This window comes from Anastrepha ludens, chromosome 4 (assembly GCF_028408465.1).
Source record: "Anastrepha ludens isolate Willacy chromosome 4, idAnaLude1.1, whole genome shotgun sequence".
In the NCBI taxonomy this organism is placed as follows: Eukaryota; Metazoa; Arthropoda; class Insecta; order Diptera; family Tephritidae; genus Anastrepha; species Anastrepha ludens.
In genome coordinates, this window is record NC_071500.1 from 15,799,338 (window position 1) to 15,817,968 (window position 18,631).

The following is an 18,631-nucleotide window of genomic DNA, read 5'->3' on the forward strand; positions in this document are numbered from 1 at the left end:
TTGGCGACCTATCATATGCGGACGACGTCGTTCTAATTAGTAACTCTTATAACGAACTACAAACAAGACTCTCCAACACAACAAACGACTGCTTAAAACTTGGCTTACAAGTTAATATAAAGAAGACCAAGTCTATGAGAATTAACGTAATTAACAACACAGAGTTTAAAATAGACGGAGGACAAGTTGACGATGTAAACAAATTTGAGTATCTAGGTAGCATCCTAACCCCCGATGGTGGTACAACGGCTGACATTCAGCGTAGGATATCCATAGCGACGAACACGTTTGCTGGGTTGTCACGAGTGTGGTCTAACAAAGCGCTTAAAAGAGGCACTATAATCGGTATATTTAATGCTTGCGTAAAATCAGTGCTACTGTATGGCAGCGAAACGTGGCACATGAAACAAGACTCAACGAGAAAACTACAGGCATTCGTAAACAGATGCTTGCGACGCATTATCGGTATCTGGTGGCCACGTATTATATCTAACCCTCGCCTGTGGCAACTGACGAACCAAAAACCTATTGAAAAGGAAATAATGCACAGAAAGTACAAATGGATCGGGCACACCCTCCGAAAACAACCCGATGAAATAGTCTACTCAGCCTTACAATGGAACCCGCAAGGCACTAGAAACAGAGGGCGTCCCAAAATGACTTGGCGTAGATGCGTTAACCAGGAATCCAAAAAGCCATTCAATGAATTAAAATTCCTAGCCAGCAATCGGAATATGTGGAAATCTTTTGTAGATAGACTAAGTTCTTAGTACATATACCTATATGTATTGTAACACCTGAACATGTCAATAATAAATAATAAATTACAATTTTAACGGTTGTATGTGACAGCGTTAAGGAATCGAGTCAGATATAGACATATGTATGTATGTATATCTCCATGTGTATTTACTAAAATGGTTAGAGGAATCGATTTAGCCACGTCTGCACGTGCTTGCACACCTTAACTCGAGCAAAAATTAATATAATTCTTAACATAAGAAGTTCAGTAATTTTTCAAGAAAATAAACTAAATGTGAGACCTCATCGATTTTGTGTGTCGGGAAAATTACAAAATAAGCGGCTATATCGCTTAAGCTCTATGACTAGTGCTAGCTACACACGTGTGCATGCTTACATACACATATGCATATATCTGCATACATTATACACACATACATAGGTATGCATGTACATATATCTCCCCTAGTGGGACCTGACCGCCTATGCGCATGTCTGCCCACTGAGTCAAAGCGTCGTATGGATGACTACGTGAAATATGGAAAGCACACATAGAAGTGCATAAATGTATTTATGTGTTGCAACTCGTATGCGCAAATTTAGCTACTTACTTTTTACTCTCCGCTGCACGCAAAGCCTTAAGCGACGCACTCTCATTGGTGCTTCGGTGAGCTCTCGGCAAGGCGACGGCGGTGTGACTGCAGTGCTACAAAAAAAGTGCTGGTAATTATATTTAGAACAGACATTTAAACATGCCAAGCTACAACCTGACTAGTGCGAGTCAATAAGCACGCAAATGTACCTATGGCGCGTATTACTGTGCACAATTGATTTTCTACCAACAAATATAAAATTATACTTCACATATCGCTCATTTACTTTAATAGTCTGTGAAATTCAAAACGCCAAAATGTTGAGAAAAATGTCTTCAAAGTTTTCAATTGGCTAAGCCTGCCTAAGTAAAAGTAAAGTCATATTTTTAAGCAATAAGATATTGTAAATAAATAACGCCAGCATAAAAGAAGAGCTTTGTGTTCATTTCTGCAAAATTATTTGAAAAAAACTGTTTTTAATTATGGTACTTCAAGTATGCATACATATGTATGTACATGTATACTTGTATTTGTATATGTGCTTGGTCTGTATCGAGTCAGCATCAAAAATGCCACTGATAAGGCGTTCATAATTTTGTTGAATAACGACAAACCACAACACCTCATGGCATGGCTGATACAGGGATACATCGAGAACGCACTACGGAAAAAACACATAGACCTAGACATAGTGCAACAGAGCCTAGCCGCACAGATGGCGACACAAGAAGATGATCCTATAGCAAGAAAGCTGAATACGAATATGATCGACCCAGACGTGGATGAATAGAATTGGTCCTTTATAGATGCCGTTCTGTGCCTTCCGAAATAATGCAGAAAGTAGTTCCCTGGAAGGGTGTCTACCCAGAAGAAAAAAAAAGAGATTGTTTTAGTGGCTATACCATTCGATGTACTAGACGGCGGTCGCTGTAGATGCGAAGGCATAGGGTTCAACCTACCTCACCCGCAAAAAAAAAAAAAATTAAACAAAAAGCAAAAACAAAAAAGCATGACATGGTGGCGCTAAGCCGAACTAGATCCTGGGCCAGTGACTTAAATTCCTTGACTGAGTGTACACGAGCGAATTTCATCATATTTTACATATATTTACATATACACAAACACAAACTAAGAATGAGATACATACATATTGTACATATATACGAGTAGGTACAAATGTACTATTCCATATGAAATTTAAGTTTATTCTGATGCGATTCAACACTATTATTCATATTACTTAATTTTCTATTGTGCTACAAGTTTGTAGTAACTACACTTATTTGGTGATAAAGGGTTTTCCGCAAAATATCCATACAGTGGAATCGAGATAACTCATAATCCAAAACACCAACAAAATATTACGAGTTATCGCTATTTTCAAGTAAGCGGAATTACGTGCATTTGTGCAAAACCAAAAGCAAGAATAAAAGTTAAAAGAGAACGATTAGAAAAAATTAACGCAGTCGTTCGGCAGAGAAAAAAAAAACGAGTTATACAAGGTGAAGTCCAAATAAACAAGACTGCCGTCATAAAAATGTTTTTGATGGCGCCATCTTTTTAATGAGTTGGTGAGTTGAAGTTACATCCCCAGCTGACTTCCAGTGAAAGCTTGGTGACATTCGGTGCAGTGGAAGTGAAGTTATTGCGTCCAAAGTGTAAGTATGTTTGTGTCATCGGTAAAAAAATGAGTTTCGAACAAAGAGCTAATATCAAATTTTGTTTTAAAATCGGTAAAAGGTTTACCGAAACATTTGAATTGATGAAAAAAGTTTATGGTGTTGACTGTCTATCTCGTGCCAGAGTTCATGAGTGGTTTACACGTTTCAGAGGAGATGGTTGTGAGGACATAAATAAGAATGAACGGGAATACGGGCCGCCCAAAATCAGTAATTACCGAAAACTTCATCGAATTTGTTGGTAATTTTATCAAAAATAAACCGAAATCATCGTTGAAATTCATGGAATCGGAGTTCGATATCTCCAAAACATCGATCATTTGGGCCTACAAGGGGTCTGTGCACTTTTCATTCCGCACAACTTAACTGAGGACCAAAATTGCTCCGAATTCATGATTCGAAAGACCTCATTAAAGAGACGAGAAAATGAAACGTGGTGTGTCCAACATGAACCTGAAACTAAGTGTCAAAGTGCCGCATGGAAGGCCCCATACGAGCCAACACCCAAGAAATCGCGTTTGGAAAAGTCAAAAATCAAGTCGATGTTCATTTGTTTTTACGATTCCAAAGGAATTGTCCACAAGGAGTTCGTGCCGACGGGCCAAATCGTCAATGCGATTTTCTATCTGGGCGTTTTGAAGCATTTATTGCATTGCATTCGTCGAATTCGCCCTGAATACCGCGAAGGAGAAAGCTGGCGCTTATTGCATCATCTCATCGATCCACTCTTGTGACTGATTTTTTGGCTAGAAATCGACTTGTGACTGATTTTTTGGCTAGAAAGGAAAACGTTTTGGGTCCGTAGAGGCCATACAAAAGGCTTGTACCGACATCCTGAATAACATTCAATGGCCTGAAACACTCTTTCGAAAAGCTTTTAGATAGCGCAAAACAGTGTATCGAGGCCAGAGGGGACGGTTTTGAATAAATAAACTCGAAGTTATGAGATTAAAGTTCATGTCGTTTCTATTTTAGCTTAGTCTTGTTTATTTTGGACTTCACCGTGTAGAGGGCACCAAATTAAATTATGTGCATTTTGTACGAGTACTCCAAGGCATCGAACTTTGTTAGGAATTAACGCGATTTTCAATTTATGTTATAAAGCCTGCGAGTTATCGCGATTTCACTGTACATACATCAATTCATAGGTTACTGGGTGAGACACCTAAACTATTTACATTTACTTATACGTATGTAGGTAAATACATAATTTATGCTTTTACACTAATTCTTAATTATGACTGCTCTTAGACATTCCCCCTTCGCTCACTATTTCGATTGGCACCCTTCTCGAATACACGCACCAGCTGCATAAGTAGGTTTAGTGCATGGAAATCTTCCTGCTGCGTCGCGAAGTCTTCTAAAGGGCACAAAACGCGCATTGCTTCCGTATAAGTACTCACTCGCTCTCTTTTTACGATTTCGCTCAACTCTGTTGTTGATTGGGTTGCTTCTGTTCTCTTTCGCTTTACACCTGGACTACTTCCTGCGCCTGTGCCTTGCGTACTCGTACCACTCGCCACAGTTAATGGCGATAACAATGGCGGACTTCTGCTGCGACTTCGACTAGGTCGTTCTTGCTTTATTTGTACCTCTGCTAGAAATGGTTTGGTTGACATTTTTATTGGTACTGCTCGCGTCACTGCCGACAAATTGCTCTTGGCGTTGAAGTCTGGCATTTCATCGGTGCCATCGTAGTCAGCATAATTGATGGTCGGTCCTTCTTCATCTTCATTGATCTCCTCCTCATCGATATCGGCCGCATCTAGGTACATACCTGCAAAGTCATCAATTTCGTTCACCACTGGCACATCATTGAATTGATCAGTTAACATAGAATCGGATTCATTATCGCCATAGCTGCTAATAGCACTAGCCGCCTCATTTTCTTCATCCTCCATATCAGCATTTTTAGTTTCTTTCTTGGACAATTGCTTGGGCATTTTTCCTATTAGTGATATCGCCTTCGTTACCACTCGGGTGCAATATTCGATTAAATCCTTATTTTCAAGCGAACGGGGCGGTACGCCACATATAATTAAGCCAGCCAAATTCTGCCAATCTATGTTATATACCTTTTTGAAATCGGCTATCCACACTTTGTTCGGGTGGAATTGTTCAATTTTTAGTATATCGCGAAACTGCAGCGCACGCTGGCGTATAACTTCGTCATTGAGCGTGGCATTGTGATGGTAATAAGCACGTTTAATGAATTCATATGTCACATTGCCGAGAAAGTTGATTTTCTTATTTCGCACATATTGTGGTGAATCCTTGACATTGACGGTCTGGCATTCGCCATAGTAGCGTAGTATGTCGTCACGATTGGCGATTACGTTGCGTATTTGCTCCCAGCTGCACTTGAATACGGAGGCTACACGCTGATAGACGGGGTTCTCTTGATACAAACGTATGGCCAAAACGCGCTCTTCCAAGTTGAGCACTTTGCGTGGTTTGTTCTTCATGGAGGCGCGTTCGCGCTCATAACGTGTGGGCTGGAAGCAAAAGTACAAGCAAACAAATTACTGACATGGATTAATGTGTTCATAAGGAGGTACACATATACTTATACTATGTGCATACATACTATATGTACATATTTTACATTGATTTCAATGTAAGGCAAACATTAGGCACTTACATATTTTTGCCAAAATGAATTTAAGCCCCAACAAACAATTTTATTGTTTTACAACAGAATCAGAATGTTTTATAAATTTGGAATCAAATTACAGGGTCCGACACTCGAAGTGTAACCAATAAAACACCTATTTTTTCTTCTTACAGTAGACGTTAGAGCCAACTTTATCGTCAAGCTTTGAGCCATCAGTAAAGAACCGTAAGCAGTTTTTCCGACTAGGTACATTATCAACCCACTCACGTCCAGCTGGAATTCTATTGGTTTCTCTCCGCTTATCAGGGATATATCTAAAAATAACCAGGAGTCAAGGTATCGCCAGATCAAGCATTCACTGAAGCTTTACTAGAACGATACCGGGGGTTGTTATAAGATTTGAAACAATTAATCACGCATCGAATCTTTGTTTCACTCGACGATTTCGTCAAAGTTCACATGACAAGCAACAAAAACATCATTTTTTGTATTAGGCAATTTGGGAATTCCTTAAAAATATTTTTTATCAGCTCTCCCTAGTAATGTGTGGCATTTCCACTCTTTTCAATAACTTCAAAGATCCTGTTCGGGATTCAATCAAATAACTTTATCACTAGTTGCGTGCTAAGAAAGTACCATGAATGAAGAATAACATTTTTCAACTCTTCCTTTGTCACTGTACCCCATACATTCTCCATAATATTGGTATATGGAAAAATTGATGGCCACTCATGAAAGGGGATAGATACAGAGTTGCCAATATTCGACGGACCCATCTGGTAACCCTGTATCTTTTGACAGAGACGTCAGATCGCTTAAAGACATACCGCGTTGGAAGCGTCAGTCCAAGCAGATGTTTACCATGGAACAGTACACGCCACACGAGCGCTCCCAAATTGTTGAAATTTACATTCAACAAAAGAAGTAAATTGTGAAATCTCAACGTGCGTATAAAGAATTAAATAATGTGAAAAGTGCGCCTTCTAAGAACACTATTAAGCGTTTGTACGAAAGGTGTTGGACTGGTGATGCTTTTTCTAATCCAAAGACGCCAAATCAAAACCGACCAAGGCGATCGGATGAGAATATTGCTCTTGTACTGGCCAGTGTTGAGACGTCGCCAAGGGCATCCCAAAATCGCCGTTCTCAGCAGTTGGGCATTGCTCGGACTATTTTACAACGAATTATCCGCATTGATTTGCATTTATTCCCGTATAAGATTCAATTGACGCAAAGATTGTTGCCTGCGGACAAGCCTCGTCGATTGGAATGGGCCCGACATAGCTGAAGATGACGAGAAATTTCGGAACAAAATCATCATGTCCGATGAGGCTCATTTTTTATTGAATGGGACGGTAATCAAGCAAAATTGCCGTATTCACGCTACTGAAAATCCTCACGAAATTCAAGAGGTACCTCTATACGACGAAAAAGTCACAGTTTGGTACGGCGTTAGTGCGAAAACGATTATTGGGCCGTGTTTCTTCGAAAATGAAAATGGTCAAGCTGTTACCGTCAATCAGGAGCGTTATCGCGATATGATAACCACTTTTGTGATGCGAATTATTCGTCGAAAGCGTATGAAGCAGTTCTGGTTTCAACAAGACGGCGCTCCACCACACACAGCTCGCACCACAATCGATTTTTTGAAGAAATTGTTTCCTCGTTGTTTGATGTCGAAAAATGGCGATTTTGACTGGCCATCGCGTTCGCCCGATTTAACGCCACCTGACTTCTTCTTGGGGGGATATTCAAAATCAAAGGTTTATATTACTAAACCAAAGACCATAGAAATGCTCAAGAACAACATCCGTGAGGAAATAGCCGCTACTCCAGCCGAAATGTTAGCTAAAACTATGGAAAATGCTGCAAAACGGGCACAATACGCCATACAGGCTCAAGGCGGCCATTTGAGAGATATCATATGCAAAAAGTGATTATCGTCAACATTAAAAAAATTGTGTTTTTCTTTGATTAAAAAAAAAACACATGGGTCCGTCGAATAACGGCAACCCTGTACACTTTTCAGCAAACCAACTCACAAGTGCGACGAATGAATGGCAGGCGCATTATTTTGCTGGAAAACAAGACTTTCGCCAGAATACACATTGACAAATGGCAGCAATTTATCCGAAAGTAAGCCTATGCACCCTTCGGATTCATGCGTGTTGATGGGATGTCAATATTGAGATTTCCAATTGTAACCACAGCTGCTTAAACCCTCAGAGATTTACCGCCAAAATTTATTTATTTTTAATATTTTGGCTCTGATCGCAAATCTCTCCAACACTTACTAAATCCATCTGACCCATCTAAGTTAAATTTCTTTTCTTCAGAAAAGATAACCTTATAAAAAAATTTATAAAATATGCAAAACTTATACATTTTTGAAAAGTTGTTGTATTTATTTTAAATTACCAGATTACGGCCTGTATTATAACGTGCGAAGGTTTTCCTTTTCATTTTGTGGTCAGCGGTAAGTTTTGGACCGGACTTCATTTTAGAGAACTTAATGCTGCCCGAACGCTTTAAGACTCGACTTAACGTGGCCCGAGAAACTTTGAAATCACATTCAGCTTTGATATCACGTAAGCTCTTTGTACTGTTCCGCGCCACGCGAATAACTTTTCGCACTTCACGGGTGTTTAAAATTTGTTTTCGTCCACGCTGGTTATTTGTAGCTCCGTACTTTTCTTTCTTTTTAAAAAATTTCGCACCACACAATCACTTCTTTCTATTAGACGGCTTATTTCCTGAAATGACTTTTCTTCGGAAGCTAAAGCTAAAATTTTACCTTTTTCCATTTCTGTAAGTTGTGTGCCACGCGGCATTTTGATATAAAATGACAAGACACCTACAGATTTCTACATTTCTTAATAACCGCACTATGCTTTTATAATTTTGCAACAGTTATGTTGTCTGTTGCCTGCTCTCTTTTGCCTGATACAAATGATGATTTTGTTGTTGCTTGCTGTGTGAAGTTGTTGCCTTAACACACTTGTGTAAACAGTGCATGTAAAAATATTTGCTCCAAAACACAATAAAAAGTGTATGAACACAATTATTTTGCGCTTATAACAAGAAATGATAGCATAAAAGATTGGGTCTTGCGTATTCGCTGCGTCGTCGTGGTCCAAGAATACCCAAACAGAAGGAGGTAAATTACTTGTTTGTGAAGGGGAAGCGTAGGCGAAAGCAGTAGAAACACAAGAAATTATACAAACAAACCTACACTTTCTAGCCACGGCATGTTCCGCATAAAACTGCGAAAAAAACCGCATTTGCAGGTATTTTTCATTAGTTTGTTTAGTTTAAATGTCACAAATCACATTACTACCAAGCCACCATTCACCGAATTTTTAAAAACGTGTAAGTTCTCCTCACATTGTTTGTTTTGTTTATATGTTTTGTATTCTTTCGGTGCATGACGTAACGCTTTCCGGAAGGCGCCACTGCAATTCGCCGCACGCTTATAATTACGCATATTTTTCTCTTTATATGATTCTATTCGGTTTCGAAATATCGACGAATTCGCCAAATAATATTCGGAGATCAGTCTCGAATTCTGCTAATTAAAAACATTCGGAAGATTTAAGTCTGGTTCTTGATTTTGAAAGTCAATAGAATTTTGCCAGTTTATGAGGTTAGGGGTAGTCAGAATTTTCAAAAAATTGAATTTTTTGCATTTTCTTAAATTGTCTATAATATCTTACAAATATTGTGTGAAAATTTGAAGTGAATCCGACAAATACTTTTAGTGTTATTCAACAATTAACAAAGGGCGCCTCTTTGATAAAAAGTGACGCGAAATTCATCAGCCTATCGGAAGATTTATAATTTTGGCAAATGGCGTCGTATGATACATCAATCCTATTCGACCCTTTTGAACTAGACAGCTGCAGTATACAAACAGACAAGCAATGGAGCGCGTAAAGGTCAAAATAAAGATTTCCATCGTTCAAAATCACTTTTTTATAGGGTAGAAAAATTAGTCAAAGACAGTATGAAAAGATAAATTTTGCGCCACCTCGATTAATGATGCCCATTTAGTGTTCCAAGTAGATTGTGCTTGAACTTCAATTTGAGCTGAGTAAGTACTTGGTTGTACAGTAATTGCAGCTGCTTTCTGTGCAGGAGTTTTGGATGCAGCAATCCGCTGTCTGTACTCCCGTTGTATTTGTGCCTTTGTTTTTGGAGCAGCAGTTGTCGCTTTTAGAGAACCATTGGCAGTAACCAAGTTAACAGTTTGACGTAATCTGTTGTTTCGATCTCTTTCATTACGTGATTTTCTTGCAGCTGCTCTCTGTGCAGGAGTTTGGGATGCAGCAATCCGCTGTCTGTACTCTCGTTGTATTTGTGCCTTTGTTTTTGGAGCAGCAGTTGTCGCTTTTAGAGAACCACTGGCAGTAACCAAGTTAACAGTTTGGTGTAATCTGTTGTTTCGATCTCTTGCATTACGTGCTTTTCTTGCAGCTGCTTTCTGTGCAGGAGTTTGGGTTGTAGCAATCCGCTGTCTGTACTCACGTTGTTTTTGTGCTTTCGATTTTGAAGCAGCGATTATTGGCTGCGCGAATGACGTTGCTAAAGTAGATGCTACAGCATCTTGAACCTCCATGGGTTCACTCATCGAAGGTAGTGGCTCATTCGTGACATCCCCTAGTTCGTCAGGTTGTTTTTCCATGGTGCGATTATAAGCGGTTCTGCAAAATGATCGGCGTTCGAAACAATTTAGAAAAGTTTTTCATAAAATTCTTCGTTCAGAAAATCATTTTAAATTTACAAAATACTTGAATAAAATGTATTGTTTCAATTTCTACTCGTCCGTTAAAAATTAATTTTTGATTTTATTATTTTATAATAATACATTTTGTATTGACATTATTTCTTACAGCTAGTAAACTGAATAAAAGTTGCTGTTCAATTAGTTACTTAATTATTTTTGCAAATTTAATTGTAATTTGTTGTAAAAGAGTTAATATATTCGTGAATAATTTATTATAAGAATAATCTGTGGTTAAATTATTGATCATAAATCTTAAATTTAAAATTTAAAATTTGGAAACATTAACATTTTTGTATATTAACTCTAGCTTTTAAAAAGCCCTCCTCAATGTGGTTGATATAGGATAAAATTGTTCCCTTTGACGGTTGGCTGGTCCAACCTGTCATTTCAGACATGTTGTTATGATATGTGGAAGATTTAACATTTATGTTTTAATTTTTTGAAATCGTAGCTACGCTTGATAGTTATTTCAATTGAATAGTAAATCCATTGATTTTTTACTCATCGTGAAATAGGTCTGTTAACTTATTGTTGTATATTTTTGTCAATTATAGCATAACCTACAATCGCTACACTAGCGGACTGATGGTATTTATTTAAATGATGAAAGCACGAATATTCGACAATATATCACTGAACATATATTTAATATCGAAAGATTCATTACCTTTATCGCCGCAATTATCGTTGCTATAAACAATTGACACCACATTCACTTTTCACAGCACTTCACACTTAACGAAAACGTGTAAACTATTATTAATATTATTTTAACTGAATCAGTGTGAAGTTGTTTAGTAGCGAAATATCGAAAAAAGAGGCACTGATTCCTTATTGGGTGAAATTGAGGCGCGCTTTGAATTAGTCTACATAGTATTATTGTATACGAGTAGCAGCTGTCCGAACGCATCACTCACTCAAGTAGGAGAGAGACAGATGTCGAACGTTGCCGGAGGCCGATTGTCGCTCATTCCGCCCTCTCGCTTGTACTTCAAGTCTTAAATGGAACGCCTCAGAGTAAGATAACGCCGCATGAGTCATGTTTTTTTGGTGCGTGCAGCCGGCTCCATCGAATTATAAGACGTTGTCACGTCAAAAGTTTGAGTTATAACGCAGTGTAATTGCGTTGTAATCAGTAACTATTTTAGTAAGCACTACAAAAAGCATACTTGCCCTGCACCTCACGAGTTCGATCCAAAGTAAAGCGAACGAAGAAAGTTCGTTCTTTTACTTTGGAGCCATCGCAGTGTGCAGACGAGTGCGTTAAAGCACAAATGTAAGTATACGAGTATATGTACATGTATATATAGGTATATGCATATGTATGTACATACATGCACGTATAACATATATATGTAAATAAGTAAAAATAATAAAATGAATTGTAAAATATTTTTTGTTAATTAAAATTGTAGATTTTCGCAGGCGTAAGCGTAAAATATTCAAAAAAAAAAAGCAGCCGACGTTTCAACAGTTTGGAATTACAATATAAAACATAATTTCTTATAAACTTCTTTACACACATAGCCACGTTAGACGTATCTTTGCTGCAACACCTTAAGTAGTAGTTCATCTACTGCCTCTTTCATACAAGGTGGGGGGGTTAAGTGTTTGTTCTCACTGTATGAGTCTTTCTTAGCACTGACTATAACTACTACGAGGACGGCACAGGGCGTAGATAAGCGCAATACAGAGGGTTATTCCAACTCCATAGCCTCTACTAAGCCAAGACCGTTAGTGCGTGATGAAGAATCACATCCTGCGCGAGATAACCCTGCTACTTAACTCAGTAAGATCCCTTGCTGTCGGATGACAAATAGAGTGATTACTGAGTTAAAACAGAACACTATGGATCTAGACTTGAACTGTCGATAACGGGTTCCTCTTCAACAGTGGCTCCCTTGAAGAATAGAGTATTAACAGGGCCACTACACAAATGGAAATGAGTACAAACCAGGACTACTCTGACGGGGTACCCACACTTGTGGTAATTCTCCCGCTGGTTCTCCAGCGGCTTGGGCATCGGATGTGCAGGCCCAAAACTCATTCACCACAAAGACGACCAAGGCTGAAAATCAGGGCCATGGAGGAAGCAAGCTCTATAGAGAGCCTGTTACTGGGCGAAAATGAGCTTGGCTCAGTGGAATAAGCGAAAGCAATAAAGATGCAGGCGACCCTTGCAAACCCTTTAGCTGATCCTGGGGAGGCTGCGCTGACTCATTTACGTCTCAGTGCCCTGACGCTTTCCTCTACGGACGGAAGTAACGTGCTTAATTTGGATACAAATCCGAAAAGTATCATTGCACTAACGGCTATAAAGAGAGCGTCTGATTCGGGAGGCAATTTGGAAGATGCAGACGTGGTTATGACGCAGGTATTCCCTGCCTGTCATGTTACCACGACTGAGAAAACCAAATTGGTTCCTGTCCGGGGCTATGGTTAATCCGAGTTCACGCTCAGAAAGTACCAGCGCACCAGCTTCAGGAGAAAATCTGTCTAATAGGCAGAAAAAGCGGCAAAGGCAGAGGAACGTGAAGAAGGCAAGAGAAACAGCCACTGCCACTCAAGCCGGGTTGCAGCTCATCTGCCTTCGTCCACTCCTGTAGCCGAATCTGGCAAGAGGAACAGATCTGATGATGACCCACCTTGACAGATGAAGCGAGGGTGAGCGCACCAGTTGGCAAGAGGAAGAAGAAAAGGGGCAAGGGTAATAAACCGGAATCCGAAGTAAGCAACCTTAGACAACAGGTTGCAGTGACTGCAGGAGGAGCCTCTTGCAGCAATCAAGTGCCTGGTAGTAGTACTAACGAATCCAGTGGAACGATTGTCACGGGGGCTAAGAGCGCAGTAGCGAGCGCGAAACCGAGCCCGCCTAGTGATCCACTATTGTCCGTCGGAGGTAACTATGCTGCGGCAGCAGCCAGCGGCATGGTGGTGGAGATCTGTGGCGATGGGCATATCCAATTGTCCCAAAAACAATTGGATTTTGTCGACAGTCAAGTCTGGGAGGCTATAGGGAAATCAAAAGATGTACCTAGATTCGAGCCAATGAGAGTTGAGCAAGGTATCTTGAAGGTACAATGCTCAAACACTCAATCGCTCGAATGGCTGACCAAAACTGTGGCTGCGATGCCAGCGTTTTAAGGATGTACATAAGTTTGTCATTCGGTAAACGAACAAAATTCAAAAGCTGATGAGGGTGAGTATGCTGATTCCTGGGCTTCCAAGGGAGCCGCATGCGATCATCTCTAGGCTCCATGCCCTGAACAAGGGACTTGTTACGAAGCACTGGAGATCATACCACTATACCGAAGCGGGGACGGATCCTAAATATGGAAACTGTTCCCACTTGGTTCTTGGTGTGGATCCAGAATCGTTGAAGGTCATACGGTCGAGGCATAGAATGCGCCCATATTTGAATCTGGGGCGGATACTAGTTACCGTCCTCGATTCAGATATAGGAAAAGTGTAAGATTGGAATTATGGCTGCCCATATGACATCAAATATTTCATTTACCCAAATTAACTTGCAGCATAGCATATCGGCTACTATTTTTTTATGCCGCAGTCAAACGAAACTACACACAAATCCTCACATAATATTAATTCAAGAAGCGTGGGTGTCTAAAGAACAAATACAGGGCTTGGGAGGTATAAAGTGGGGGTCAACAGTAATGGAATTTGTAGTGACAGTCAAGCTGCACTAAAAGCCCTTGCTAACCCACGCTGCTCTTCGAAGTTAGTCGGTGAATGTAGACAAAATTTAACAGTGTTGCAAAACACAACAAAGTTAGTCTTATTTGGGTGCCTGAACATTGTGGTATTACAGGGAATCAGTTAGCTGATAAATTGGCAAATGAAGGCTATGCAAGTATGCCACTAGGCCCTGAACTCTTTCTAGGTTCTGAGTTGAACTCGTGCAGAGTAGCCAAGTGTTTTGTGAAAGAACCTGAGGAAAATAGCGACATTGCTCCTAAAACTCAGCAGAAAGGACCTGCCTATCCTGTCTTGAGAATGACAACACTGCAGAGCATTTTCTCTGTAGCTGTCCTGCATTTTTTAGAATCAGACTTAGGATATTGGGTTGCGATATACTGAGTATGGATAAAGTTCGTACTCTTCCTCTTCCGGATCTCTTAAAATTCATTAATGAATCCAAGAGATTTGTGGAATGGAATGGTCTACTTACTGAGTGCTTGGACTTGCCCAACCCCTCACAAATCTAATCTAATCTATACAAGGTGGCGAGAAATTGATCAGACTATCGGAAGATTTATAATTTTGGCAAATGACGTCGTACATTAATCATATTTGACATTTGTGAACTAGACAGCTGCAGTATACAAATAGACAACCAATGGAGCGCGTAAAGGTCAAAATACAGATTTCCATCACTCAGAATAATTTTTTTATTAGGTAAAAAATTACTCAAAAACAGAATAGAAAGTATATTTTGTGCATTTGTGCATGCAACTAACTTCGACTGTCGGCGTTGAGACACTACACTTAGCTGCTGTGAAAAGATGGTACAACGAGTACCAACGTGCCCGTCGATCCTTGTAGGATGAATTTTGTAAGGGCGTTGCTTAAAGTGGTGATTATTCCAGAACCCAACTAGCGCTTCCGCACCATTTTGTTGCCACATCCTCGTTACCAACTTGTTTAACGGTTATTTACAGCATGACTATATCCAGTCTGTGCGGTTTGTTGACGTCTAAGCCAGGCAGTTTTTCAAGATTCTCGAACAGCGGTTGGCCCAGGGTTAACATTCTGTCCTTCCATAGGGCAGAGGAAATGGAAAATTGTTTCCTTTTTCTCCGGTTGTTTATAACTGTAACAGTATGTATTGTGAGGGGTGGGTACTCATTTTGGCTGCTTGTTCTCCGATAGACCAAAAGCCAGTTATGACTGCCGTTAGTCTCCAGGCGTCCCATCGTTTCATGCTTATTAATGCCGACGATTGCTTGAGGTTGTAAGTGGGCCATAACGTTCTGCTAATTTTGCATTTCGTCTGGTCTTTCCATCTACAATCCGCGATTCGGAGGTTTTGTGGGGAAATTATATCCTTGATTGCACCTAATGGTGTGAATACCGATTCTGCAAGAGCGTTATTCATGGCAGATCACCCTCTTGAAGATGAACTGCTGCTTTTTCGTTATTTCGAATCCAGCGCCTGGATTGCAACTTGGCTATCCGAAAGAATAGCGATATTGCCCTTAAAAGAGAAATCTGTGATTAGTAGCCTACAGGTTTCCCCAATTGCCAGTACTTCCGTCTGGAAGACACTGCTGGTATTAGGGAGAGCCCATTTTACTGCCATCCGTATAGACAGTAGTGTCGATGTTGTTTAGAGAAAATCCCTTATTATATTCTTTCTTAGATGGAAAGAGAGTGGCAAAATTCCTATTGAATGTTACCGTCGGGACGATGTAGTCAGTTCTCACCGAGATTAACTGAGTTTGTCGCAATAACGACAGCGACCCGCTTCATTTAACCTAAAAGCACTCATGGTTGCCGTCTTCTTAATATGTAGGTTTATTGGAATAACGTGTGTCAGTGCTTTGAGAGCCTCTCCAGGACATGATCTGAATGCAGCGACCGTTATTGCATAGGCTGATCTTTGTATTCTGCCGAGTAATTTGGTATTGTAATCTCTCCCTAGAGCTTTTCACCAAACTACCGAACCATTCTATAAAATAGGTCGTATAACCGTTTTATACAGTCATGCTTCCAAGCATACGTTTACAGGCATATAAAGCAATTTCTGCCTTCCTTACCCGTTCTTCGACATTTAATTTCCTGCTAAGTTTGGAGTCCAGCCCTAAGCTCGCTGGGTGATAGTGAGACAGTTTTTCCGTTAATATTTAAGACTTTGCTAATAACGCATAATTAGAGGAGTGGAGATAATACTCCCCCCTGTGGAGTGCCCCTGTGGACCTTCTTGGTTATGCTGATATTACCCATATTAGCTTTGATGATCCTGGTTTCTAGCATAGGGATGACCCAATTACTGATGCAATTGTCCACCTCTAAGTCTATCAACGCCCGTTGGATGGCATATTTACTAACATTGTTAAAGGCGCCTTTTATATCCAAGAATGCCGCCATGGTATAATGTTTGTTCTCTAGAGAGCCCTCTATTGTTCGGATTACCTCGTGAAGCGCTGTCTCCGTAGATTTGCCTTTAAGGTGCGCATGTTGTGCAGTTGATATACCAGAGCTCTCCAAAGAGCTTCTGAGATATATGTATATCCAAAAGTCTTTCAAAGGATTTTAACAGGTAAGACGAAAGACTGATTGGCCTATAGTCCTTCGCTCCTGCCTATTTTGGAATGAAGACGACCTTGACTAGTTTCCAACTATCTGGAATATGGCCTAGGTTTAAACATGCTTTAAAAATTTCCTCTAGCCATGGTAGGATACAGTCCAAGGTTTCCTGTAACATCTCTGGATGATCCTATCTGGACCCGGGGATTTAAAAGGTGAAAAAGATTTAATTGCCCATGCAACTTTCTCCTTTGTAATTATTTCTTTTGCAAGATGCTGTGGATTATATTGGCTGCCCCTGATATTTTCCCTCCCACTTTCGTTGACGCTGCACCCCGGGAAACGCGTGTTTAGCAGAAGTTCTAACGATTCTTCTGTCGTAGCAGTCCAAGTACCATCAGGCTTCTAGGGCGTAATTTTGAATATGCGTCGGCCAAGAACAAAAACCATTGCAGGATTAAGAGAGTTTTGACGATCATTGAATCCGAAATATGAACTTCCAAGCAGACGGCTTATTTATAAAACATCGATTCCTGCGATGCACGAAGAGTGTTACAGGCGGAGTTTGGAGTTATGGATCAATTTTGCATCACAACTGACTGTTGGACATCCCTCGATGTTTCCAGATTTATTGTGGCTACATCACACTTTATCTCATAGAAATTTTAGCCAAAGTTCATACTTTTGACGACTAAAAATTTAATTTTTCAGATAAAAACATGACTCATATATTTGTGTAAAAAATTTAAAATGGAGCGCACGTACTGGCGAATTCTTTGGTCACATCTTCATTCCTGTGCACTTATTTAAAAATTTATTTATTTATGTAGATATAGAATGTTAAGTAGCCATTGCGAAGTAAAACCAATGGCTACAATATTTTATATGATGTTTTTCTTAATTTTTGTATTGTATTTGGTATTTGTGCATTCCTTATAACTTATAACAAGACATTTTATTTTTTGGAAAATTTGAAATTGATTTCCAATATTTATGTTTAGATTCTTTGTTTCTACATGACATTTGCATGCTTTCTGGTGAAAGACCTTAGGCTTGTAGTGCAACCTTACTATATTTGTACCATGCGGTTTTGTACCTGTGTGTAAATATGAAGTAAGGATGTATTGAGAATGGACGAGCTACATTCTCTTTCCCTCTACAAACTGACAAAATTCCTAAGAAAATATCGGAAGTTTGCTGAGAAGTAATGGTCCCTACCCCACCTGTTCCTCCCTAACCTTTTAAGGTAGAAAAAAACCATCAGTTGGTCTAATGACACCACTTTGTATAGCTTCGCCTTGGACAGGGGTGATTATTGGGCATTCGTACCCCAAGAATGCAGTGGCAGTTTTTTAATATCAGCTGTTATAGCGGTAACGACAGGTTATATCTGTAAAATAATCAAATAAACACGTTCTTATGACCGTTATTTTATATTTATATAACGCCATATTTAGACACCAGCACGACATTTTGGCTGCTAGACTGCAATCCTTGACGTCGCCAGATTAAATCTATTTCTAATGGTTATTTATTCAAAAAGATCATGAAATAATTATATTCTTTAAAAAAAAGAGGTTTCCAATAAGAGGTGTTATTTTAATATTCAAAGAAAAATGCTATTTTTTAATATAAATGATCGGATGTTTATTTCATTATAAAGAGGAAGGTATACCGTTAATAGTGGAATTATAATAGCATCAGACAAATGACCACCACGACCACGCTTACAGGACAATATCTTTTTCATGAAATTTTCCATAACTGAATTGCAAAGTGGCTGCCCTATGCCATCGATAGCCTCACGAATTCCATCTTTGAGGTCTTGAATCGGCCCTGGGCTGTTGGCGTAGACCTTCTCTTTCACGTGGCCCCAAAGAAAAGAGTCTCAAGGTGTTAAATCACAAAAGGTCGGTGGCCAATTGTGATCACCTCTTCGAGAGATAACACGGTC

General features: G+C 39.7%; 1 protein-coding gene across 6 annotated transcripts in view; it reads right to left on the minus strand.

Moving 5' to 3' along the window:
• Positions 1-18,631, minus strand: part of LOC128862241 (uncharacterized) — a 47,453-nt gene that overhangs the window by 24,725 nt on the left and 4,097 nt on the right. The window contains exons 1-3 of one of the 6 annotated variants that reach the window (XM_054100763.1): positions 11,078-11,159; positions 9,655-10,327; positions 2,420-5,508 (exon numbers count right to left, since the gene is read on the minus strand). The exons of 2 other annotated variants lie outside the window; for them this stretch is intronic. In XM_054100763.1, coding sequence (XP_053956738.1) covers positions 4,261-5,508; positions 9,655-10,308 — 1,902 coding nt within the window. In that variant the 5' untranslated portion in view covers positions 10,309-10,327; positions 11,078-11,159 and the 3' untranslated portion in view covers positions 2,420-4,260. Of the gene's footprint in view, positions 1-2,419; positions 5,509-8,045; positions 8,532-9,654; positions 10,328-11,077; positions 11,160-18,631 lie in introns of those variants that run through there. 3 more of the 6 variants (XM_054100762.1, XM_054100764.1, XM_054100765.1) reach the window with 3 other exon arrangements.